The 24,154-nt window shown below is 49.1% G+C and overlaps 3 protein-coding genes across 3 annotated transcripts; all 3 read left to right on the forward strand.

Annotated features, from left to right (window-relative positions):
• The first annotated feature begins 2,820 nt into the window (after positions 1-2,820).
• On the forward strand, positions 2,821-9,133 carry Psme3 (proteasome activator subunit 3). The gene is made up of 11 exons (XM_057776524.1): positions 2,821-3,097; positions 3,775-3,807; positions 3,933-3,995; positions 4,204-4,308; positions 6,495-6,543; positions 6,912-7,024; positions 7,213-7,281; positions 7,364-7,431; positions 7,527-7,581; positions 7,698-7,784; positions 8,902-9,133. Exons 1-11 carry the CDS (start codon positions 3,056-3,058, stop codon positions 8,980-8,982), a joined length of 765 nt encoding a protein of 254 aa, XP_057632507.1. The 5' UTR covers positions 2,821-3,055; the 3' UTR covers positions 8,983-9,133.
• Positions 9,134-9,287: 154 nt separating this feature from the next.
• LOC130878516 (retina-specific copper amine oxidase) lies at positions 9,288-18,268 on the forward strand. Its single transcript, XM_057776520.1, has 4 exons — positions 9,288-14,027; positions 16,385-16,670; positions 16,851-16,980; positions 17,246-18,268. Exons 1-4 carry the CDS (start codon positions 12,419-12,421, stop codon positions 17,510-17,512), a joined length of 2,292 nt encoding a protein of 763 aa, XP_057632503.1. The 5' UTR covers positions 9,288-12,418; the 3' UTR covers positions 17,513-18,268.
• Positions 18,269-18,735: 467 nt separating this feature from the next.
• On the forward strand, positions 18,736-24,029 carry LOC130878517 (retina-specific copper amine oxidase-like). The gene is made up of 4 exons (XM_057776521.1): positions 18,736-20,365; positions 22,593-22,878; positions 23,059-23,188; positions 23,454-24,029. The coding sequence occupies exons 1-4, from the start codon at positions 18,763-18,765 to the stop codon at positions 23,718-23,720; spliced, it is 2,286 nt and encodes a 761-aa protein (XP_057632504.1). The 5' UTR covers positions 18,736-18,762; the 3' UTR covers positions 23,721-24,029.
• Positions 24,030-24,154: the final 125 nt, after the last annotated feature.

A 24,154-nucleotide genomic window follows, 5' to 3' on the forward strand; every position in this document is an offset into this window, starting at 1 on the left:
GTCTTCAGTTGCTTGCATATATCAATACACACAGCCCTGCCACCACTATGCTAATGCTTTCCTGACTTAAAATTTAAAAATATACAATTTTTAATACTTGAAAACTTTTAGCCTGCTCTGAAACACAAACATTAACTTCATGAAAGGTGGTGATTCACGTCTTCGAAAATTAAAATCATCAAATGAGGAGTCTCTCTCCCTTACTAGGCTACCCTAGGGCCAGAAGCTCTGGTTTTGATCTTGGGATATGTCAGAATTGTTAGGGAAACTTACATTTAATTCATTTAAAAATAATTATATTTCATGCAGTAGATGTCAGAGGAGAAAGAGGACCACACCAGGTATTGTTAAAGTCTCAATTATTTGCAGCCAGGTGTGGTGGTGCCTATCTGTAATGCCCACACTTAGGAAGTAGAGGCAAGAGGACAGGGAGTTCAAGGCTTGCCTACTCTATATATTGAGTTGGAGGTCACCCTGAGGTACACACAAGCCCCTGCCTCAGAGAGTTGTGGGGGGAGGAAGAAGGTGTCAAGAAGTAAAAGAGAGGACCATTGCCGGAAGCATCTCCTTGAGATCTGAAAAGATGGACGCCAATGCCCAAAAGGAGGAAAGAGTTTTTGTAGGAGGAGAGCTACTTTCTCCCGTGAGAGAAGATGAAGAGAGGCAGAAAGGATTGGTAAATTGGGAATGTGGTGATAAGGTGACATCTTAGTTTGCTTGCTTTCTTTCTTTCTTTCTTTCTTTCTTTCTTTCTTTCTTTCTTTCTTTCTTTCTTTCTTTTTGGTTTTTGGAGACAGGGTTTCTCTGTGGTTTTGGAGCCTGTCCTGGAACTAGCTTGTAGACCAGGAACTCACAGAGATCCGCCTGCCTCTGCCTCCCGAGTGCTGGGATTAAAGGCGTGTGCCACCACCGCCGGCTTAGTTTGCTTTCTTTTGCTGAAATCAAAACCATAAATAAAAGCAATTAGGGGAAGGGTTTATTTTATCTTTCAGTCCCATGTGAAAGGAAGTTAGGGCAGGGACTTAAGGTGGAAGCCTGGAGGTGGAAACTATAGTAGACTATAAAGGAATATAGCTTCTGGAATGTTCCTCCTGGCTTGCTCAGTTTGTCTTCCTTTTTTTTTTTTTTTTTTTTTTTTTTTTTTTTTTTTGGTTTTTTGAGACAGGGTTTCTCTGTAGCTTTGGAGCCTGTCCTGGAACTAGCTCGTGTAGACCAGGCTGGTCTCGAACTCACAGAGATCTGCCTGCCTCTGCCTCCCAAGTGCTGGGATTAAAGGCGTGCGCCACCATCGCCCGGCTCAGTTTGTCTTCTTACACATCTCAGAAGTAGTACCTGCTCAGGGCTAGGTTTCCCACAGCTGCCTGACCTTTTGCATATCAATTATCAATCAAGAACGTGCCCACAGGCTTGCCTGCAGGCCAATCTAATAGAGACCTTTCGGTTTGAAGTTCCCTATTTCTAGATGACCTTGGCTTGTGTCAAGATTTAAAAAAAAAAAGAAAAGAAAAAAAAAATCTAACCAAGCCAGGTGATAAGGAACTTCTCTTTTGCTTCTGTCTTCTCAATGAAAAATGATCCAAGACCATAAAATGGAGGTGAATGAAAAGGCGGAGCAGAGGTTTTAGGAGTAGACAGGGTGTGACAGTCACCTTACTTGCCAGTATGAAGCATCAGTAGACGGACAGCGAGGAGCCTTAAATGGACTATTCACTTTCAGTGTCCCCAAGCTGTTGTTTCCATGTTGCTACTGAGTACTACAATGTGCCAGTTTCTGTGGTTGCTTTGTTATAGTGTGTGTGTGTGTGTATGTGTGTGTGTGTGTGCAAGCTTGCTTTCTCATGTTTGCATAGAGGTTAGGGACTACTTGTAGGGCTTGGTTCTCACAGCATGTGTATAATGGATTAAATTTACATCTTTAGCGCCTATTACCTGCTGTGTCATCTTTCTTGTAGTTCCCTGTAGCTCAGGCTTTCCTGAATATTTTCCATTTTTTTTTTAAAGTTTTTGAACCCAGTGAATTGGAAAGCCACAGGCACAGGGGGCTAACTACATTGTAATATAAATTGGATTAATCGTGGCTAAAGTTATTTAACCTTTTTTTGATGCGGTTGTTAGAAGATTAACCTACATATATTTGCATACATTTCTAGTATCTGCGTAACACTGCTCTAGAATCTAGCATAGAACCCTGCTCTATTTTATTGTATTGAATAACCTATATAAAGTCAATAAATTGGTGAAGAGATATTGTCTCAGACTTCCATTAGGAAAATGGTAATAGTTTTATCCTAGAACTGGGAAGGTTTGATTCTAGTGAAGTCACCAGAAACCTTAGATATGCCACAATTATCTTCTTCTGGGAGTAATTTTGTCCCTCATATTTGATATCTGAGGCCCGCGTGTTTATGATAACTATACCAGGAAAGTACGGTGTCATGGAACTTGTCTTCTGTTTGGTGCTAGGGGGAGGGAGAAAGGGATGGGAGGCAGGAGTAAGGGAGTCAGCCCGGAACGCTCAACTAGGGACCGGAGACGCGGGCTTCTCCAGGCAACGTCACTAGGACGCGACGTCTACACTTCCAGAAGTAGCGGCACACGCGGTCCCACGGTGAAGTCGTGTTCCGGGACAATAGGACACACCACTCTTGAGTCCCCGGGAGGCTTGGGTCTCAGCATCCCTGACCCAGATTTAGCACCTCAGGGCACAGGGGCCGGAGCCCTAAGAGCCGCAGCAGGAACTTCTAAGAGCCGAACATCAGCGCGGCTGCGCGGAGCACGTGCTAATCCTCGCCGGAGTCCCGGCGATTGGCTGTGACGTAACTTCCGGCGTGAGCGGCGAAAGCCGGGAGGGCGAGCGAGAGAGCTAGCAGGCAGCAGGCGGCAGGCGGGCGGGTGGCCGGCCGGCACGGAGGGAGGGAACGAGCAAGCGGTGAGCAAGCCAGCGAGGGCGGCCGGATCCCGAGGGCAGTGGAGATTCCTCAGGCCCCTCCGGCGCCCTCCCCGGAGTCCACAGCGCCTCCAGCACCCAGCGGAGCGGACACGGCCCTGCCCGGCCATGGCCTCGTTGCTGAAGGTGGATCAGGAAGTGAAGCTCAAGGTAGCGGCACAGCTCCGGGCCTCCTCATCCCTCCCTTCGAACCCCCCAGCAGTCGGACTTGCTCCCTACTCCCCATGTCGTCTTTGTCTCCCTGGGGACACCAGCTCTGAGCTTCCGCTCGGCTCAACCCAGCCCCCCACGCCTGGAGACGGCATTGGAGAAGACGATGTAGGGTGGCTTTCTGCCCTGCTTCTGGTGATGGAGCGCACCAGGTTCTCCTCCGCGGACACGTGTTAAACTCAGTACTTTAGGCTAGTGACAGGTGGAAGTCCCCCGGCCCAGCTACGTCCCCGCCCCCGGACGCTGTCCCTGACCCTGCCTTTGGAGGCTAGCCTGCTGCGCGCGCCAGGCCAGGTCTGGGTGGGAGTTGGCACGTTTGTGAGCTCACACCTTTCAGTCTGGCCATTGTCTGCTTATCAAATTCAGAGGATTTCAGACCAACCGGAGGGAGGGAGGGAGGGAGGGCGGGGAGGAAGGTGGAAGGGGAGAAGAGCCTCCAGCCCCGACAGACTCTCCTGAGATGGAGAGATGGATCCTCAAAAAAATAAAGTATTTGCAGTCTGGGGGCCTCTCACCTTCTGATTATAATTTCAAGGTGAGGGAGAGACAGTTGGATTTGGGGTTCCACATCTTACCCTTCTGTCACCTGGCATTGAATTGCTCTCTGTTGATTTTAGGTTGATTCTTTCAGGGAGCGGATCACAAGTGAGGTGAGTGTTTATTTGCATGGGAGAAAAGAGTTGGTTCCCAGCTCGGGGTTTCCCAACAAGAGCCATCCATAGGGAGTGACTAGCCCACGTGTATTAATTAATTCGGGTGTATTTTCTCTGTCTAGGCAGAAGACTTGGTGGCAAATTTTTTCCCAAAGAAGTTACTAGAACTTGATAGTTTTTTGAAGGTGAGAAGTTACTTCTTGAAACCACCTCTTTGGTTCCTGTCTTTGAGACAGATGGGGCAGACTGTGTGTTGATTCTTTTCTCGTGTATTATGAGGCTCTCCTTTCTTTTCTTTCACAAGAAATTCTTCACTCACTCACTCTCTCTCTTTTTTTTTTTTTGTTTTTAACTTACACTAATACTGTTTTGGGGTGAATGTCTCTCTTTCAGGAACCAATCCTAAATATCCATGACCTAACTCAGATCCACTCAGACATGAATCTCCCAGTCCCTGACCCCATTCTCCTCAGCAATAGCCACGATGGACTGGATGGTGTGAGTGTCTTGCATTTATGTTTGTGTTTTTAGTATTTTATTTCCTGGTAAGCCTCGGGATGTGCAGAGGACGTGGGCTTTGCTTCTGGAATCTGGGGTTCTGTTTTAGGTGGTTATGGTGACTCCAGAATACCACGTTTTGGACTTTTATTTTCCTTTTTAGCAAGGTGAGTGTTTTAGTGCTGCTCCCAGTGTTGGCCTGGGATTTTAGTTCTAAACTAGGATTTTGGTGTTGGTCTTTTTTTTTTTTTTTTGTTCCCAGCTGCCTGGCTTTCCCCATGCTCCAGAATAGGACTTTTCTGTTGAGTGTGTTGTGTCTTGTGGTGGGAAGAGAAGCTCTTCTTGCCACATAGCTGCAGTCCCTGTCTTCACTGTCTCTTTAGCACCTGAACTTTGTTTTGTTTTGGAGGTGGGGTCTCACTATATCACCCCAGCTAGCTTGGAACTCCCTATGTAGATTAGACCAGGTCAGCCTCAAACTCATTGAGATCTTCCTGCCTCTGCTGTCTGAGTGCCGGGTTGAAGTGTGTACACCACCATGCCAGCTAATACCTATTCTGTATTAGTTCCATGTCTGCATTGTGTTGTAACACCAGTGATACAGTAGTTTTGTCTAGATTCCTGTGATCTTTTTAATTACTAGCTTTCAGAACTGTCTTAATTATAACTAATTAAACTGGGTGTGATGGTTTAGCACTCAGCTTGTCTGATGAAGGAGAGTTGTGAGTTCAAGACCAGCCTGGGATACATAGTGAATTGAGGGTTTGTTGGGACACATACTGGGATCCTTTCTCCGACACAAAGCGAAATAAATTTGCAATTAAGGGAGGAACCATCTTAATTGCTTGTATCCTTAACTCCCACTATTACTGTTCTGAATTTGTTGATTGAATAATTGCTTTTATTTTATTTTTATTTACTTATTTAATATTTATTTATTATGCATACAATATTCTGTCTGTATGCCTGCAGGCCAGAAGAGGGCAGCAGACCTCATTACAGATGGTTGTGAACCACCATGTGGTTGCTGGGAATCGAACTCAGGACCTTTGGAAGAGCAGGCAATGCTCTTAACCACTGAGCCATCTCTCTAGCCCCTTGCTTTTATTTTAGAACCAACAAATTTGTGCATACTCCTCTTATTCTCCACCTGCCTTGATTGCTCTCTTCCTATTTTTTTAAAGCTGTAGTATATGTACAGTGTTCCATCTGCACGAATGCTTGCATGCCAGAAGAGGGTACCAGGTGTAGTAGTAACGACAGGGCTGTGTCCCGCCACCTGGCTAGCTTTACCCGAAATAATTACACGGAAACTGTATTCTTTTAAACACTGCTTAGCCCATTAGTTCTAGCCTCTTATTGGCTAGCTCTTACATATTGATCTAACCCATTTCTGATATTCTGTGTAGCACCACAATCTGGTGGCTTACCAGGGAGATCTTAACTGCGTCTGTGTCTGGTGGACGAATCATGGTGACTCACTGACTCGGCTTCTTTCTCCCAGCATTCTGTTCTGTTTACTCCACCCACCTAAGGGTTGGCCTATCAAATGGGCCTAGGCAGTTTCTTTATTAATTAACCAATGAAAGCAACAGATTAGAAAGAGATCACTCCCACATCATTTCGATTAGAAAGAGATCACTCCCACATCAACCAGGTTTCTTTATAGATGGTTGTGAGCCACCATATGGTTGCTGAGAATTGAACTCAGGACCTCTGAAGAGTAGCCAGTGTTCTTAACCTCCGAGCCATCTCTCTAGCCCCTTCTTCCTGTTTTTTTAAAATAGAATTTTTCCTGCTCCTTGACTGCTTCAGAAACACTGCTTATTTAGCTTGTAGGTAGGGAGCCTGCCGGCTCTTCTCCTCTGCCATGTTGTCCTAGAGATCAAACTGAGGTTGTCAAACTTGGCAGTATGTGTCCCTACCTGCTGAAGTGCCACACTGGCCCCTCTGGTACTTTGTAAATTTTATTTGTGTTGTATTTGTTGAAAAATTGGCTTTCCCAGATAGGGTGTGTTTTGTTGTAGTTTTTATGGCAAGAGCCTCTTTTAAAAACCTTATATATATTGGTGTAGAAATTAATAAGATCACCTATAGGGGCCAGGAATGGATTAAACTTGTATAGTATCTTGTAATGGGCATGTGCCGCTGAATGCAAGCTAATTCCTGCTTCTTTATACCCTTAGCCCACTTACAAGAAGCGCAGGTTGGATGAATGTGAAGAGGCCTTCCAAGGTAAGAGCTGGCCCCTAATCTAGGCTGACTAGCAGTCCTGAGAAGCAGCATGGTTCTGGTTTTCATCAGCTCAAAAAGTGAGAATCAACACTTAGTATCTTCCTACAGTGGTCATTGCTTCACCTCCTAGTACACCAGGAGGGTCTGACTTGGTGCAGAAGCCACACCTCACACTTGTACAGAAGTCCATGTTCCGTGTCATTTCCCCTCTGCAGTGGTAGTGGTAGTAAGGGACAGTGGAGTCATTTAGCTTGCGAAAGATAAAGAGCAAAGGTCACTCCATCTTCTAGATCTAGGAAAGAGGAAAAGATGGAGGGTGCTTTCACTTTTCTACTTCCCTGAACATGCGACTTTGCTGTGTCTTCCAGGAACCAAGGTGTTTGTGATGCCCAATGGGATGTTGAAAAGCAACCAGCAGCTGGTGGACATTATTGAGAAAGTAAAACCTGAGATTCGGCTGCTGATCGAGAAATGTAACACGGTGAGGCACGGGCTAGTGACCTATGACTGGACCCATATAGCTCCACTTGACCTGTGGAATGAAGGGTGGGGTTGGCAGGTTAAGTCTCTTGATTACTTTGTTTCTGACATCTGTCCTTCATGTACTTCATGGCTTTAGTAAAAAAGACCAAGGTCCTTCTATGTGCATTTTGTCTTCTCACACTCTAGGTCAAAATGTGGGTACAGCTCTTGATTCCCAGAATAGAAGATGGGAACAACTTCGGGGTGTCTATTCAGGTAATGTGTCCCCTACCTTGTCTCTCTGGTGCTGCTGTAGGGTGGTGTTGAGGTAACTTGACTCACCTGTTCTTCCCCACAGGAGGAGACAGTTGCAGAACTAAGAACTGTCGAGAGTGAAGCTGCATCTTATCTGGACCAGATTTCTAGGTAGGGCTGCTTGGGCTGCACCTAGGAGTTGAAGTGTTGAAGTGGGGACATGTTCAGTGTCCCCTTCAGTTGCCTGTCTTTTTTCCTCCTTCCAGATACTATATTACAAGAGCCAAATTGGTTTCTAAAATAGCTAAATATCCCCATGTGGTAAGTAGAGGTTTGGGGGTCTGAGGTAGGGGTGGCAGGATAGGTAGGGTACTAGGAATGAGCTGTTTCTGGGCATTTGTGCCTTGGAAGGCTAGTTTCCCCTTCTTCCCATGCAGGAGGACTATCGCCGCACTGTCACAGAGATTGACGAGAAAGAATACATCAGCCTCCGTCTCATCATTTCAGAACTAAGGAATCAGTATGTGAGTAAAGCCAGTGCCTGCCCATAGCTGTCCTGGCTTCGCTTATTTCTCTGGTAATTTCTGGGAAACTGAATGGCCAGGATGGTATCTGCCTATAATCCCAACTGCTCAGGAGACTAAGCAGGAGGCCGGCCTAGGGTATGTGAATAACTGTTCATCAGCTGGGTATGGAGAACATGAATTCGCTGAGGAAGTCTAGTTGGCTGTTTCTGTTCTATCTAGGTGGAGGTGTTATACAGCATGGGTCTTGGAATCAGAAAGATAGCTTTGTAACCAAAGCTTTCATGTAGTGAGTCATTTGTTTTCTTTTGTTGTTTGGTTTTTAGACAGGGTCTCATTTTGTAGCCCAGACTGGCCTGAAGCTCACTGTGTTGGTGTCAAGACTCATTGATTCTGTCTCCCAAGTGCTGTGTTAAAAGATGTGTGCCACCATAACCAACCAGTTTTTTATTATTATTATCATCATCATCATCATCATCATCATCATCTCTGTGTGTCAGCATGTGCATATGTGAGAGTGCAGGTAGCTGGGGCTACTAGAAGAAGGTGTAAGACTCCCTGGGATTGGAGTTAATGGCAGTTGTGAGTTGCCTGACATGGGTGCTAGGTACTGAGTTCCGGTCCTCTGCGAGAGCAATGCCTGCTCCTGGCTTCTGAGCCAATCCCTGCAGCCCGGAAAGTGTGTTCTTGATCATGTTCAAGCTCAGACTTAGGAGTTAAGATTACCGACTACAGAAATGGGTTTTAGCAGTAAATGAGGCTACACATTAAAGGACTTTAAAAAAAAAAAAAAAAGATTTATTTATTATGTATACAGTGTTCTGCCGGCAGATCTCATTACAGATGGTTGTGAGCCACCATGTGGTTGCTGGGAATTGAACTCAGGACCTCTGGAAGTGCAGTCAGTGCTCTTAACCTCTGAGCCATCTCTCCAGCCCTAAAGGACTTCTTATACTTGTTAGTGTGGTAAATACTGGTAGCCTGCTCAAGGAATGAATATAGGGGGTAGTGTTTCCCCCTTCACTGGGTGAAGTGATAGAATTAAGGTAACACGTGTTGTTGCTTGATGAGGTAGAGGTTGAAGAAATGAATGATTCCCTGACCTTTCCTTTCCCAGGTCACTCTACATGACATGATCCTGAAGAATATTGAGAAAATCAAACGGCCCCGGAGCAGCAATGCAGAGACACTGTACTGAGGCCAGGGCCAGGGGACTCTGTGAGTCTGGCTCAAGACCGATATTGCCTTGGTTTGTTACATGACTATCGTGATGGGGAAACTGGCTGGAAATAGTAACCACACCTCTCTGTTTTTAGTTAGAGTCTAATGAAACTCTCATCTAGTTCTGTGATGTGTTTACCTCTTTTTTCAGGCCTCAGGAACTCTTCTATCTCCTTCCCCAAACCCCACACCCAGCCTGTCCTAATTTCTGGAGAACTCCAGATTTGTGTGAGATATTGGCACAAGAATAATTGTGGGGTTTTTGTTTTTTCTTCCCTTCCCTTCCTCCCCTTGTTTTAAGTTTTGTGTTAAAAGCTGGAGGAACTGTAGGGGAAATGTTAGGTGTCTTTTAGGAACTGGGGAGTCGAGGTGGAAGGGACATCTTCCCGTCACAGGCCAGTGTCTCTTGCTTCTGTGGGACTTTCGGTCCTCCCCACTGCAGCTGCCCTGGCAATGCCCTGGGGCCCTCCACCTGTGTCTACCCCTCGTTGAACCTGACCGTGACAAGGGATACCTTAGGCCTTCAGCTGCATCCCTAGAGCTCCTCTGGATGTTTTTATAACTGGGGTTTTCACAGATACTGTGTACACTTGTACACACGCATAGGGACATGTATACATGCTTCCTTCTCCATTATAGAACGTAGCCTTCCTTCCTGCACCACTACCCCTTCAGCCCCTGTCACACACACAACACCTCAGCAGGTGACAGTTGTCTTAGTCATCCACCCAGGCAAGTCCCAGGCCCACCCTCTCTTCTGATAATGTAGCCGTTGGTGCCCAGGGTAAGTTGAAGGAGAGCCGAGGAGCAGAGGGCTCATGAAGGCCTTTCCTCTGTGACTCAGGTTCTTTGGTGTTATGCAAAAGCTGGCCCCTCTGGCCCTCACTTGCCCTTCTCCCAGGCCAGCTTGTGCATTGGATAGGGTGTGGGCAGCTATGAGGTCCAGAGGCTGCTACTCCTCGCTGTGCTTTCCTTTTGGGAAATATTTCTCATATTTATAGTATTGTGCTTCCAGGGAAAGCAGTAATTCATGTGTATATGTATCTGTGCACATACACACGTGCCCGTGTGTGTGTGTGTTGTGTGTGTGTATAAATATGCTGCGAAGGTCAAACCCATAGAAGAGTTGCCTCTTTCGAATCTTCCAGAGATCTCACTGGTTACAGCTTTTGTGTTAACCCCATTAGCCCCCAGCTTTTTAAGTGAGAGTTGGTATCTGCAGTTAACCTGCCAGTGACTCTCGGTATCTATTTGGCTTTTACTCCTCTCCGTCTTCCAACTCCAATCATATTCCACCTGGGATGCATCGTTTCACTCCCAGTATTCTACAGAAAAGGAGTCAGGATGCTCTCTTCCCATGAATAGTGCTCAGTAACAAACCAATTGCATTTCAGTTGGGCAGTACTCCTACCCACCCCTCAGGTCCCTTCCAGCTAAACTCCTCCCCTTCCACCATGTGTTTCTCAGCTTCCCTTTTTGTTTGACTGTTCCACTGCCCCTCCTCACCCTACCAACCTTGGATTGTAATGTAAAATTCTTTTACCATGTCAAGAAATTATTAAAAATACAGGTACTTTGACCTCTTTCTAAAGCTGCAGACCCTTGTGCCATATTCTGGTGACTGAGGGACATAGTGTGAGCGTTCAGACACCCACCTTCATAGATGCCCTGGCCAGCCTGCTGTGTGTACACTTGCTATTGAACTCTTGCATCATGGTGGCAAGAGTGAAGCTTCTACGCTGGGTGGTGGTGGTGCACGCATTTAATCCCAGCACAGGTAGAGGCAGGTGGACCTCTGTGAGTTCAAGGCCAGCCTGGTCTACAGGAGCTAGTTCCAGGACAGGCTCCAAAACTACAGAGAAATCCTGTCTCGAAAAACCAAGAAGAAAAAAGAGTGAAGCTTTTGACCAGAGAGGGAGGTGGTTCCTGCTTTGTTTTGAAGATAAATTATGTGAAAGCCTTTCCAGGAATTTAAACTGCCTCTCTGTCCATCCACCAGATCCTGATTCCTTCCCTGTGATACCCATGAGCTACCAGCAGAGGTTGCTGTGGTTCTGTGTGGGAACAGCCACTCAGGCACGCCCTATCCAGCCTTTTCTGTCATAATAACTTTCCTTTCTACATAATACTTGAACTTTTTTGAGGGAACCCTTGGGGTTGGTTTAAATGACTCAAAGGGTTTGCAGGAGGCTCATGTCCCTCAAAAGTAAAATGCCCTCCCCTTTAATAGTAAGACAACTTTGTAGAGGTTTAAGGTCCTCAGCAAGGAAGGGACATATATCTGTTCTGTCCCAGAGTTTAGTGTCCCTAGCTAACAAGTAGCTTCTGCCTGCTTTGTGGGATTATTAAGCACTTGTGTGTATGGTTGCATTTTTTTTATATTTTTATTTTTGGTTGTGTCTGTAACAGTCCTAGCTGTCCTGGAACTCAAGGACAGGCTGACCTCAAACTCACAGACATCCATCTTCCTCTGCTTGCTGAGTGCTGGGGTTAAAGGTGTGTGCCACCATGCCTGGCTGTATTTTTTTTTAATCTCTCTCTTTTTTGTTTGTTTGTTTTTGTTTTTTGAGACAGTGCTTTTCTGTAGCTTTGGAGCCTGTCCTGGAACTAGCTCTTGTAGACCAGGCTAGTCAGTCTCAAACTCACTTGTCTCTGCCTCCCAAGTGCTGGGATAAAAGGCGTGTGCCACCACTGCCCAATTTATGTCATTTTTTTAAGGCAGGTTGTCACTGAGGTTGGCCAGTAACTCACTATGTAGTTCACCTGGCATTGAACTAACAATCCTCCTGAGTGTTGAGACTGTGGACATAAGTGACCCTGTCCCACTGCATTTATAGGCAAGAAACTCAAGATGAGCAGCTTTAAGGCTACCACAGCTTGGACAGGTTCATTGTACCAGTATGAACAGAAAGCCCAGAACCTCAACCGGTATTTTCTCACTAACTGGATAGATAATAAGGCCTGAGACTCCCAATTCAGACACTGCATTAGGTCCCAGGTAGAGCTAAGAACTTACTGCTGAGCTGGGCAGTAGATCCAGGAACTATTGCTTGGGGCATGATGCTAGTAATGGTGTTTTATTAGTTCTTGTGTGTGACACAGGGAAAGGATTATGCATCAAAATTGCCTTGTCAGAACTGTTTAAGGTTAAAAGGTAGTTGCATATCATTATCCCAATGCCTTCTCATCTGTTCTAATGATGGAAGGTCGTAGTTAGAGACTTAGTAGTTGGAGTTTAGGGAAGGAACATTTTGAGCCAAACCTCAGGACAGAAAATTGGAACAGAATTAACATAAAACATGATCAGAAATTTCCTGTCCAGCCCACGGGGTGGGGTTTTGTCCATTCCTGTCTCGTACTGAATATAAGTCCTGTGGTAATGTCAGAACCAGAAAGAGCTGCTGTTGGAGTGAATGCATCTCAGCATCACCATGGCTCTCAAGGTGCTGCTGGTGTGTCTGGTGCTCGCTCTCCTTACTGTCTTTGCTCTTACCTATGTCTTGCTGACCAGGCAAGGCAGTTCCAGCCAGTCTCCTCGATGCCCCTCCATTCCTCCCAGAATTCATCCTTGGACACACCATGGCCAGAGTCAGCTCTTTGCAGACCTGAGCCCCGAGGAGCTAACAGCTGTGATGAGGTTTCTGACCAAGCACCTGGGGCCAGGGCTGGTGGATGCAGCACAGGCTCGGCCCTCAGACAACTGCGTCTTCTCGGTGGAGCTGCAGCTGCCTGCCAAGGCTGCAGCCCTGGCCCACCTGGACGGAGGGGGCCCGCCGCCTGCCCGAGAGGCGCTGGCCATCATCTTCTTTGGTGCACAACCTCAGCCCAACGTGACTGAGCTGGTGGTGGGGCCCCTGCCTCACCCGTCCTACATGCGGGATGTGACCGTGGAGCGTCACGGTGGGCCTGTGCCCTATTACCGGCGCCCCAAACTGAGAGTGGAGTTTGTTCAGATTTGGAGGTATTTGAAAGAAGTGGAGCTCCCAAAGGCACCCACCTTTCTGGCTTCTGTCTTGAACTACAATGGCTCTACCTTGGCACCTCTGCATTCTTCTGCTAGTGGCTTCCAGTCAGGGGACCGGACCACCTGGATAGCCCTCTACCATAACATCTCAGGTCTTGGAATATTCCTTCACCCTGTGGGATTGGAGCTACTGCTGGACCACAGAGCCCTGGACCCTGTCCACTGGGTGGTCCGGCAGGTCTTCTACCTTGGGCACTACTATACAGACTTGGCCCAGTTGGAATGGGAATTTAAGGCTGGCCGCCTAGAAGTGGTTCGTGTTCCTCTGCCCACACCAAATGGGGCTTCCTCCCTGAGGTCTCGAGTTACTCCGGACCCCCCTCTTCCCCCTCTTCAGTTCTCACCCCAGAGTCCCCAGTACAATGTGCAGGGAAACTTAGTGGTATCCCCCCTCTGGATGTTTACATTTGGTCATGGGGTGTTCACTGGCTTAAGACTTTTTGATGTTCGGTTTAAGGGTGAGCGTGTGGCTTATGAAGTCAGTGTCCAGGAGTGCCTGACTGTTTACGGTGCTGACTCCCCCAAGACGATGATGCTCCGTTACTTGGACAGCAGCTATGGGCTTGGCCGAAACAGCCGAGCCTTGGTTCGGGGGGTGGACTGCCCTTACCAGGCCACTATGATTGACATCCATGTATTAGTAGGCACAGGGGCAGTCCGGCTGCTCCCAGGGGCTGTGTGTGTATTTGAGGAGGCCCAAGGATTACCCCTTCGAAGACACCACAATTATATAGGGGGTCATTTCTACGGTGGTTTGGCCAGCTCAGGCCTTGTGGTCAGGTCGGTGTCATCAGTGGGCAACTATGATTACATTTGGGACTTTATACTGTACCCAAATGGGGCGCTTGAAGGGCGTGTCCATGCCACAGGCTATATCAACACAGTCTTCCTGAATGGAGGGGCTGAGAGCCTCCTCTTCGGGAACCGCGTGGGAGAGCGAGTGCTGGGAGCAGTGCACACACATGCTTTCCACTTTAAGCTGGACCTGGACGTGGCAGGTGAGTTCTGGGGCTGAGGCTTGAGGGTTGGGAGTAGCGCACAGGGCTGGAAGCTTCCAGACCGGGCTGCAGTCTGAAAGGTGGTGAGGACAGTCTAACCTCCAGTGGAGGAGGATTGTCTGAGTGCCGCTGCAGTCACACCTGGGCATCTGGCCAAGGATGAAAGGGTTCATCTGCCCAGCTCCCACCTTCTCATTCCCTCCCCCAGATCTGCAGTTGTGAAACTAACTTAAATGTAATGGCTGCGCCCTGCTGCCTTAACCAGAGGGACCCTCTGGGTCAGTGGATTGACCCAGTGAGAATTGGATGGGACTAGAGCCAGCACTTGGCCTCTTGAGCTCAGGGTGGGAGGATGGGACAAGGACCTGAGCAGAGGTAACCAAAAGTCTGGTTGAAGGGTTTGCAGTAGGGCTGGGGATGCTGTGGTCTGTACACGGGGAGGGAAGGTGTCAGGGTTGTGGGTAGCTCTGCAGTTAGTGCCACTTAACAGCGTGGGAAGGCCACCCTCTCCTGTCATCACTATTAACAGTCCTCTGTTGTGGCAAGTCTGGGATAGACTGGCTGCCAGTCTGGCGCTTGCTGCTCCTGGCGGACTCTGGAGGAGAGAAAACAAACTCATCAAAGCACACGGACCCAGAAAGAAGTCAACTCCACCAAGACCTTCATTTTACACTTGGGGAAACTAAGGAAGGCAGGGGAGATGGAACAGGAAGGAAGTGGCTGCCCAAGTGTAATGTCTGACCAAACATACATCTTGTGAAACGTTCTCAAGTATGCGGCCCTGGCACGTGTACCTTGCACACTATGCTTGCGTTTGTGGTTTTTGGGTGTGTGGGGGGATTAGGGGGTAGGAGAACCGAGACTAACATGATGGCCATAGATTATAATCTGACATACTTACAATCTGACAACTGGAAAATAACATCTTTGGGCATTAAAGAGCCTGCTACCAGTTACTAGGCTTCTAGTGTGTGTATCATGGTCACATTTAAGGGAACCAAATGTCCTGAGCCTCGAGGAAAAAGTGATAAAGTGCTGTGCTGGGTGATGCAGGGTTTGGTGCATGCAGTAGGATCGAAGAAGCTACAAAGCTCACTTTCAAAAGACTGGCAGTAGTGTCCCCTGTGTTGAGAGAGTGGAGTCCTGAAGCTGGGAGGAATCTGCAGGGGCTGTGGAAGAGGACTGGGCTTTCCGTGTCACTTCAAGTCTCTTTCATAGTCACAGGAATGTTTCAGTCAGCGCGTATGTTTTTCCATTGTTGAGCATAGCCATAAAACAGTTTGTGTTTGCCATCGAGATTGAGAAGGTGAGAGTGAGAAGCAAACTGTTGTGGGGTCGACTGGATAGGCCCATACTAATAGAGCCTTCTGTATTGTGGCTGCCCTAAGAGTCTCCAGCCATATGTGACTGCCACGTGGTTTAAGACTGGGTCTCGCTATTTAGTAGACTGACTTTGGACATACCCCCTTCTTCCTTCCTTTTTTCATTCCTTCCCTCCCTCCCTCCCTCCCTCCCTCCCTTCTTCTTTCCTTCCTTCCTTCCTCCTTGTCTTTCTCTCTCATTTTTTTAAAAAATATTTCCTATTGTTTATTTACTTTATTTTATATGCACTGGTGTGAAGGTGTCAGATCCCCTGGAACTGGTTCTTCAGACACTTGTGCGCCACCATGTGGGTGGTGGGAACTGAACCCGGGTCCTCTGGAAGAGCAGTCAGTGCATTTTTTTTTTTTGGTTTTTCGAGACAGGGTTTCTCTGTGGTTTTGGAGCCTGTCCTGGAACTAGCTCTGTAGACCAGGCTGGTCTCGAACTCACAGAGATCCGCCTGCCTCTGCCTCCGAAGTGCTGGGATTAAAGGTGTGCGCCACCATCGCCCGGCTCTTCAGGCACTTGTGAGCCACCATGTGGGTGCTGGGAACTGAACCCGGGTCCTCTGGAAGAGCAGTCAGTGCTCTTAACCGCTGAGCCATCTCTCCAGCCCCTCTCCCTTTCATTTTTGAGACAGGGTCACACTGTGTAACCCTGATTATATTGGAACTCTTTGTAGATCAGTCCAGACTTGACTTGGCAGCCGTCTCCTGCCTCTGCCTACCAGGTACAGGGTTTCAGGTATGTGTCACCCCGCTTAGCGATGCTTGAGCAGCTAGTGTGACTGACGAACTGGATTTTCAGTATATGTAGCCACATGTGACCAACAGTTATGCGATTGAAATGGTGTGTTTACCCAAGCTTATGACTCCGAGCATAGCGTTCTCTGATGCCTGTGGTCAGATAGTAATATAGGCATCAAGAGGAGATCAAGGATTCTGTCTGAGCAACCTCACCCCAGTGTAGAATTCTCCCTTTCTTCATCCTGACAGGCTTGAAAAACTGGGTGGTAGCTGAAGATTCGGTGTTTGAGCCTGTAGCAGCCCCCTGGAGCCCGGAGCATCAGCTACAGCGCCTACAGCTGACCAGGCAGGTCCTGAGCAGGGAGGACCAGGCTGCATTTCCCCTGGGGAGCTCCCTTCCTCGATACCTTTACCTGGCTACCAACCAGACCAATGCCTGGGGCCACCAGCGTGGGTACCGAATCCAGATCCACAGCCCTCGTGGTATCCATGTACCTCTGGAGAGTGACATTGAAAGGGCTCTCAGCTGGGGAAGGTGAGGAGGGCCCTGGGAATGGGTGTGAGGGAAGAACTTGTCCCCCAGCCGTACCCTGGCCCTGCCTTCAGATCCAAGTCGATATGGGATGGGAAATGGTCTCAGCATCCGATCCAAGGGACTCGTATGTCTGTAAAGCTCTGATTTTTCCAACATCACCTACCTACAATTCCTGGTCAGATACCAGCTTGTGGTGACCCAGAGGAAGGAGGAGGAGTACCAAAGCAGCAGCATCTATTACCAGAATGACCTGCGGACCCCGACCATGGCCTTTGCTGACTTCATCAACAATGAAACCCTCTTAGGAGAGGTTGGTAGCTTCAGAGGTAGAGGAGAAGGCCTTCACTTTTCCTGGCATCTTGGCTGGCCAGCCTCCACCTAGTACAGGTCATCCCTACTAGGGGGCCATTAGTCACCACACTGGGACCCCACCCAGCTCCTTACACAGGTCATGAAGTGTTCAGTGTAGGAATGTGGTTGGCAGAGGCAGAAGCCAGGCTGAGGCTAGAGGCTGGGAAACTGCAGCCGGGAGGACATTCCTTGCCTCCAAAGGCCTCTGCTTTTCCTCCTTGCAGGATCTGGTGGCTTGGGTGACAGCCAGTTTCCTGCACATCCCCCATGCTGAGGACATCCCCAACACAGTGACTGTGGGGAACAGTGTGGGCTTCCTGCTCCAGCCCTACAATTTCTTCGATGAGGATCCCTCTATCTTCTCCCCTGGCAACATCTACTTTGAGACGGAAGAGGATGCGGGGCTGTGCAGTGTCAACCCTGTGGCCTGCACCCCACAGCTGGCAGCCTGTGTCCCCAACTTGCCCTCCTTTTCCTATGAAGGCTTATAGGCCTGAGGATGTGGTAAGACCCCAGGGGGCCAGGGAGTGAGCCGCATGCACCTCTATTCTATCTCCTGTGTTTTTAATTATCTGCCCCCCCCACCCCCAGGTCTCTACCCTCTGTTCCTTAGAAAACAACCTCTTGGGCTGGAGAGATGGCTCAGAGGTTAAGAGCAATGACTCCTCTTCCAGAGGTCCTGAGTTCAATTCCCAGCAGCCACATGGTGGCTCACAACCATCTGTAATGAGATCTGGTGCCCTCTTCTGGAATGTGGGCATACATGGAGGCAGAATGTACATAACAAATAAATAAATCTTTAAAAAAGAAAAAAAGAAAGAAAGAAAGAAAGGAAAGAGAGAAAACAGCCTCTTGTCACACTAAATTCCTGGGCCTCCTCTTCTGGGTTGATTCTTGCCTCCTGCCTGTGTTTTGTTTTGTTTTTCTATTTGAGACAGGGTCTTTCTATGTAGCCCCGGCTGTCCTGGAACTTGCCATGTAGACCAGGCTGACTTCAACTTGCAGAGATCTGTCTGCCTCTGCCTCTGGACTGCTGGGACTAAAGACATGCACCACTACTCCTGGCTTCTGCTAGTTGTTTAAATGATGATTTATTTAAAAGTGTTTTTAGAATACTCAAACAAAATACCACAAATCCTACCATTTTAAAACTCGCTGGGGTTCACATTACACCAGGCCTTATCTTACACGTGTGTGTATCTCAAAGGAACGGTTGTGTGTAACTGAGAATAAAATGGTTTGCAAAACTTTTACTTGAGTTTACTCTTTGGCTTTTGAAAGCATGTGGAGTTCCCGGGAGAATATTAAGAACTTTAGCCAAGGAAGTTTAGCGACAGAAAGATACATAGGAAGGGAGCTTAGACCTGGCCAAGGAATGTTGCTTGGGAAAGAGACTGGAGGTGGGGGTTTCCTTGGCAGATGATCCTTCCCAGTGAAAGCAAAGGAAGCAAGCATCTGGCCATCGAAAAGTGGGAGCTGGGGAAGAACTTGGCCTGGGGGGAACAAGGCTATGTGGCAGACCCCACTCCTTGCTAGTATTGGGTTTCCATGCACAGACTGGGTTCCTCCCCCTTCTCTCAAACCAAACCCTGACCCAGAGAGCACATTCTGATGGGGAAGCCTGAGGACCTCCCTGCTCCCGCCCTCAGCCAAAGCATCAGAATGCAAAGAAGCTATTAGCATCTGGACTCAGGCAAGAGTTGTCCCTGTCTGCTTGTAAGCTGTATGTCTGTAAGGAACAATGACCCAGAAGACTACCCTGGTGCTCCTTGCTCTGGCTGTCATCACCATCTTTGCCTTGGTTTGTGTTTTGTTAGCTGGCAGGAGCGGAGACGGGCATGGACTGAGCCAACCGCCTCAGTGCCCCTCCGTTCCTCCTAGTGCCCAGCCCTGGACAAATCCTGGCCAGGGTCAGCTCTTTGCAGACCTGAGCCCCGAGGAGCTAACAGCTGTGATGAGCTTTCTGACCAAGCACCTGGGGCCAGGGCTGGTGGATGCAGCACAGGCTCGGCCCTCAGACAACTGCGTCTTCTCGGTGGAGCTGCAGCTGCCTGCCAAGGCTGCAGCCCTGGCCCACCTGGACGGAGGGGGCCCGCCGCCTGCCCGAGAGGCGCTGGCCATCATCTTCTTTGGTGCACAACCTCAGCCCAACGTGACTGAGCTGGTGGTGGGGCCCCTGCCTCACCCGTCCTACATGCGGGATGTGACCGTGGAGCGTCACGGTGGGCCTGTGCCCTATTACCGGCGCCCCAAGCTGAGAGTGGAGGTCGTTCAGATTTGGAGGTATTTGAAAGAAGTGGAGCTCCCAAAGGCACCCACCTTTCTCGCTTCTGTCTTGAACTACAATGGCTCTACCTTGGCACCTCTGCATTCTTCTGCTAGTGGCTTCCAGTCAGGGGACCGGACTACCTGGATAGCCCTCTACCATAACATCTCAGGTCTTGGAATATTCCTTCACCCTGTGGGGTTGGAGCTACTGCTGGACCACAGAGCCCTGGACCCTGTCCACTGGGTGGTCCGGCAGGTCTTCTACCTTGGGCACTACTATACAGACTTGGCCCAGTTGGAATGGGAATTTAAGGCTGGCCGCCTAGAAGTGGTTCGTGTTCCTCTGCCCACACCAAATGGGGCTTCCTCCCTGAGGTCTCGAGTTACTCCGGACCCCCCTCTTCCCCCTCTTCAGTTCTCACCCCAGAGTCCCCAGTACAATGTGCAGGGAAACTTAGTGGTATCCCCCCTCTGGATGTTTACATTTGGTCATGGGGTGTTCACTGGCTTAAGACTTTTTGATGTTCGGTTTAAGGGTGAGCGTGTGGCTTATGAAGTCAGTGTCCAGGAGTGCCTGACTGTTTACGGTGCTGACTCCCCCAAGACGATGATGCTCCGTTACTTGGACAGCAGCTATGGGCTTGGCCGAAACAGCCGAGCCTTGGTTCGGGGGGTGGACTGCCCTTACCAGGCCACTATGATTGACATCCATGTATTAGTAGGCACAGGGGCAGTCCGGCTGCTTTCAGGGGCTGTGTGTGTATTTGAGGAGGCCCAAGGATTACCCCTTCGAAGGCACCACAACTATAAAGAGGGTCATTTCTATGGTGGTTTGGCCAGCTCAGGCCTTGTGGTCAGGTCGGTGTCATCAGTGGGCAACTATGATTACATTTGGGACTTTATACTGTACCCAAATGGGGCGCTTGAAGGGCGTGTCCATGCCACAGGCTATATCAACACAGTCTTCCTGAATGGAGGGGCTGAGAGCCTCCTCTTCGGGAACCGCGTGGGAGAGCGAGTGCTGGGAGCAGTGCACACACATGCTTTCCACTTTAAGCTGGACCTGGACGTGGCAGGTGAGTTCTTGGGCTGAGGCTTGAGGGTTGGGAGTAGCGCACAGGGCTGGAAGCTTCCAGACCGGGCTGCAGTCTGAAAGGTGGTGAGGACAGTCTAACCTCCAGTGGAGGAGGATTGTCTGAGTGCCGCTGCAGTCACACCTGGGCATCTGGCCAAGGATGAAAGGGTTCATCTGCCCAGCTCCCACCTTCTCATTCCCTCCCCCAGATCTGCAGTTGTGAAACTAACTTAAATGTAATGGCTGCGCCCTGCTGCCTTAACCAGAGGGACCCTCTGGGTCAGTGGATTGACCCAGTGAGAATTGGATGGGACTAGAGCCAGCACTTGGCCTCTTGAGCTCAGGGTGGGAGGATGGGACAAGGACCTGAGCAGAGGTAACCAAAAGTCTGGTTGAAGGGTTTGCAGTAGGGCTGGGGATGCTGTGGTCTGTACACGGGGAGGGAAGGTGTCAGGGTTGTGGGTAGCTCAGCAGTTAGTGCCACTTAACAGCGTGGGAAGGCCACCCTCTCCTGTCATCACTATTAACAGTCCTCTGTTGTGGCAAGTCTGGGATAGGCTGGCTGCCAGTCTGGTGCTTGCTGCTCCTGGCGGACTCTGGAGGAGAGAAAACAAACTCATCAAAGCACACGGACCCAGAAAGAAGTCAATTCCACCAAGACTTTCATTTTACACTTGGGGAAACTAAGGAAGGCAGGGGAGATGGAACAGGAAGGAAGTGGCTGCCCAAGTGTAATGTCTGACCAAACATACATCTTGTGAAACGTTCTCAAGTATGCGGCCCTGGCACGTGTACCTTGCACACTATGCTTGCGTTTGTGGTTTTTGGGTGTGTGGGGGGATTAGGGGGTAGGAGAACCGAGACTAACATGATGGCCATAGATTATAATCTGACATACTTACAATCTGACAACTGGAAAATAACATCTTTGGGCATTAAAGAGCCTGCTACCAGTTACTAGGCTTCTAGTGTGTGTATCATGGTCACATTTAAGGGAACCAAATGTCCTGAGCCTCGAGGAAAAAGTGATAAAGTGCTGTGCTGGGTGATGCAGGGTTTGGTGCATGCAGTAGGATCGAAGAAGCTACAAAGCTCACTTTCAAAAGACTGGCAGTAGTGTCCCCTGTGTTGAGAGAGTGGAGTCCTGAAGCTGGGAGGAATCTGCAGGGGCTGTGGAAGAGGACTGGGCTTTCCGTGTCACTTCAAGTCTCTTTCATAGTCACAGGAATGTTTCAGTCAGCGCGTATGTTTTTCCATTGTTGAGCATAGCCATAAAACAGTTTGTGTTTGCCATCGAGATTGAGAAGGTGAGAGTGAGAAGCAAACTGTTGTGGGGTCGACTGGATAGGCCCATACTAATAGAGCCTTCTGTATTGTGGCTGCCCTAAGAGTCTCCAGCCATATGTGACTGCCACGTGGTTTAAGACTGGGTCTCGCTATTTAGTAGACTGACTTTGGACATACCCCCTTCTTCCTTCCTTCTTCCCTCCCTCCTTCATTCCTTCGTTCCTTCGTTCGTTCGTTCGTTCCTTCCTTCCTTCCTTTCTTCTCCTTTTTTCCTTCTTCCTTCCTTCTTTCCTTCCTTCCTTCCTTCCTTCCTTCCTTCCTTCCTTCCTTCCTTCCTTCCTTCCTTCCTTCCTCCTTTTCTTTCTCTCCCTTTCATTTTTTTTAAAAATATTTCCTATTGTTTACTTTCTTTTATGTGCACTGGTGTGAAGGTGTCAGATCCCCTGGAACTGGTTCTTCAGACACTTGTGAGCCACCATGTGGGTGCTGGGAACTGAACCCGGGTCCTCTGGAAGAGCAGTCAGTGCTCTTAACCGCTGAGCCATCTCTCCAGCCCCTCTCCCTTTCATTTTTGAGACAGGGTCACACTGTGTAACCCTGATTAGATTGGAACTCTTTGTAGATCAGTCCAGACTTGACTTGGCAGCTGTCTCCTGCCTCTGCCTCCCAGGTACAGGGTTTCAGGTATGTGTCACCCCACTTAGCGATGCTTGAGCAGCTAGTGTGATTGACGAACTGGATTTTCAGTATATGTAGCCACATGTGACCAACAGTTACGCGATTGAAATGGTGGGTTAGCCCTTATCCAAGCTTATGACTCCGAGCATAGTGTTCTCTGATGCCTGTGGTCAGATAGTAATATAGGCATCAAGAGGAGATCAAGGATTCTGTCTGAGCAACCTCACCCCAGTGTAGAATTCTCCCTTTCCTCATCCTGACAGGCTTGAAAAACTGGGTGGTAGCTGAAGATTCGGTGTTTGAGCCTGTAGCAGCCCCCTGGAGCCCGGAGCATCAGCTACAGCGCCTACAGCTGACCAGGCAGGTCCTGAGCAGGGAGGACCAGGCTGCATTTCCCCTGGGGAGCTCCCTTCCTCGATACCTTTACCTGGCTACCAACCAGACCAATGCCTGGGGCCACCAGCGTGGGTACCGAATCCAGATCCATAGCCCTCGTGGTATCCATGTACCTCTGGAGAGTGACATTGAAAGGGCTCTCAGCTGGGGAAGGTAAGGAGGACCCTGGGAATGGGTGTGAGGGAAGACCTTGTCCCCCAGCCGTACCCTGGCCCTGCCTTCAGATCCAAGTCGATATGGGATGGGAAATGGTCTCAGCATCCGATCCAAGGGACTCGTATGTCTGTAAAGCTCTGATTTTTCCAACATCACCTACCTACAATTCCTGGTCAGATACCAGCTTGTGGTGACCCAGAGGAAGGAGGAGGAGTACCAAAGCAGCAGCATCTATTACCAGAATGACCTGCGGACCCCGACCATGGCCTTTGCTGACTTCATCAACAATGAAACCCTTTTAGGAGAGGTTGGTAGCTTCAGAGGTAGAGGAGAAGGCCTTCACTTTTCCTGGCATCTTGGCTGGCCAGCCTCCACCTAGTACAGGTCATCCCTACTAGGGGGCCATTAGTCACCACACTGGGACCCCACCCAGCTCCTTACACAGGTCATGAAGTGTTCAGTGTAGGAATATGGTTGGCAGAGGCAGAAGCCAGGCTGAGGCTAGAGGCTGGGAATCTGCAGCCGGGAGGACATTCCTTGCCTCCAAAGGCCTCTGCTTTTCCTCCTTGCAGGATCTGGTGGCTTGGGTGACAGCCAGTTTCCTGCACATCCCCCATGCTGAGGACATCCCCAACACAGTGACTGTGGGGAACAGTGTGGGCTTCCTGCTCCAGCCCTACAATTTCTTCGATGAGGATCCCTCTATCTTCTCCCCTGGCAACATCTACTTTGAGACGGAAGAGGATGCGGGGCTGTGCAGTGTCAACCCTGTGGCCTGCACCCCACAGCTGGCAGCCTGTGTCCCCAACTTGCCCTCCTTTTCCTATGAAGGCTTATAGGCCTGAGGATGTGGTCAGACCCCAGGGGGCCAGGGAGTGAGCCGCATGCACCTCTATTCTATCTCCTGTGTTTTTAATTATCTGCCCCAACTCCCCAGGTCTCCACCCTCTGTTCTTTAGAAAACAGCCTCTTGGGCTGGAGAGATGGCTCAGAGGTTAAGAGCAATGACTCCTCTTCCAGAGGTCCTGAGTTCAATTCCCAGCAACCACATGGTGGCTCACAACCATCTGTAATGAGATCTGGTGCCCTCTTCTGGAATGTGGGCATACATGGAGGCAGAATGTTACATAACAAATAAATAAATCTTTAAAAAAGAAAAAAAGAAAGAAAGAAGAAAGAAAGGAAAGAGAGAAAACAGCCTCTTGTCACACTAAATTCCTGGGCCTCCTCTTCTGGGTTGATTCTTGCCTCCTGCCTGTGTTTTGTTTTGTTT

The sequence above is a fragment of the Chionomys nivalis genome, chromosome 7 (assembly GCF_950005125.1).
Source record: "Chionomys nivalis chromosome 7, mChiNiv1.1, whole genome shotgun sequence".
Classification (NCBI taxonomy): Eukaryota; Metazoa; Chordata; class Mammalia; order Rodentia; family Cricetidae; genus Chionomys; species Chionomys nivalis.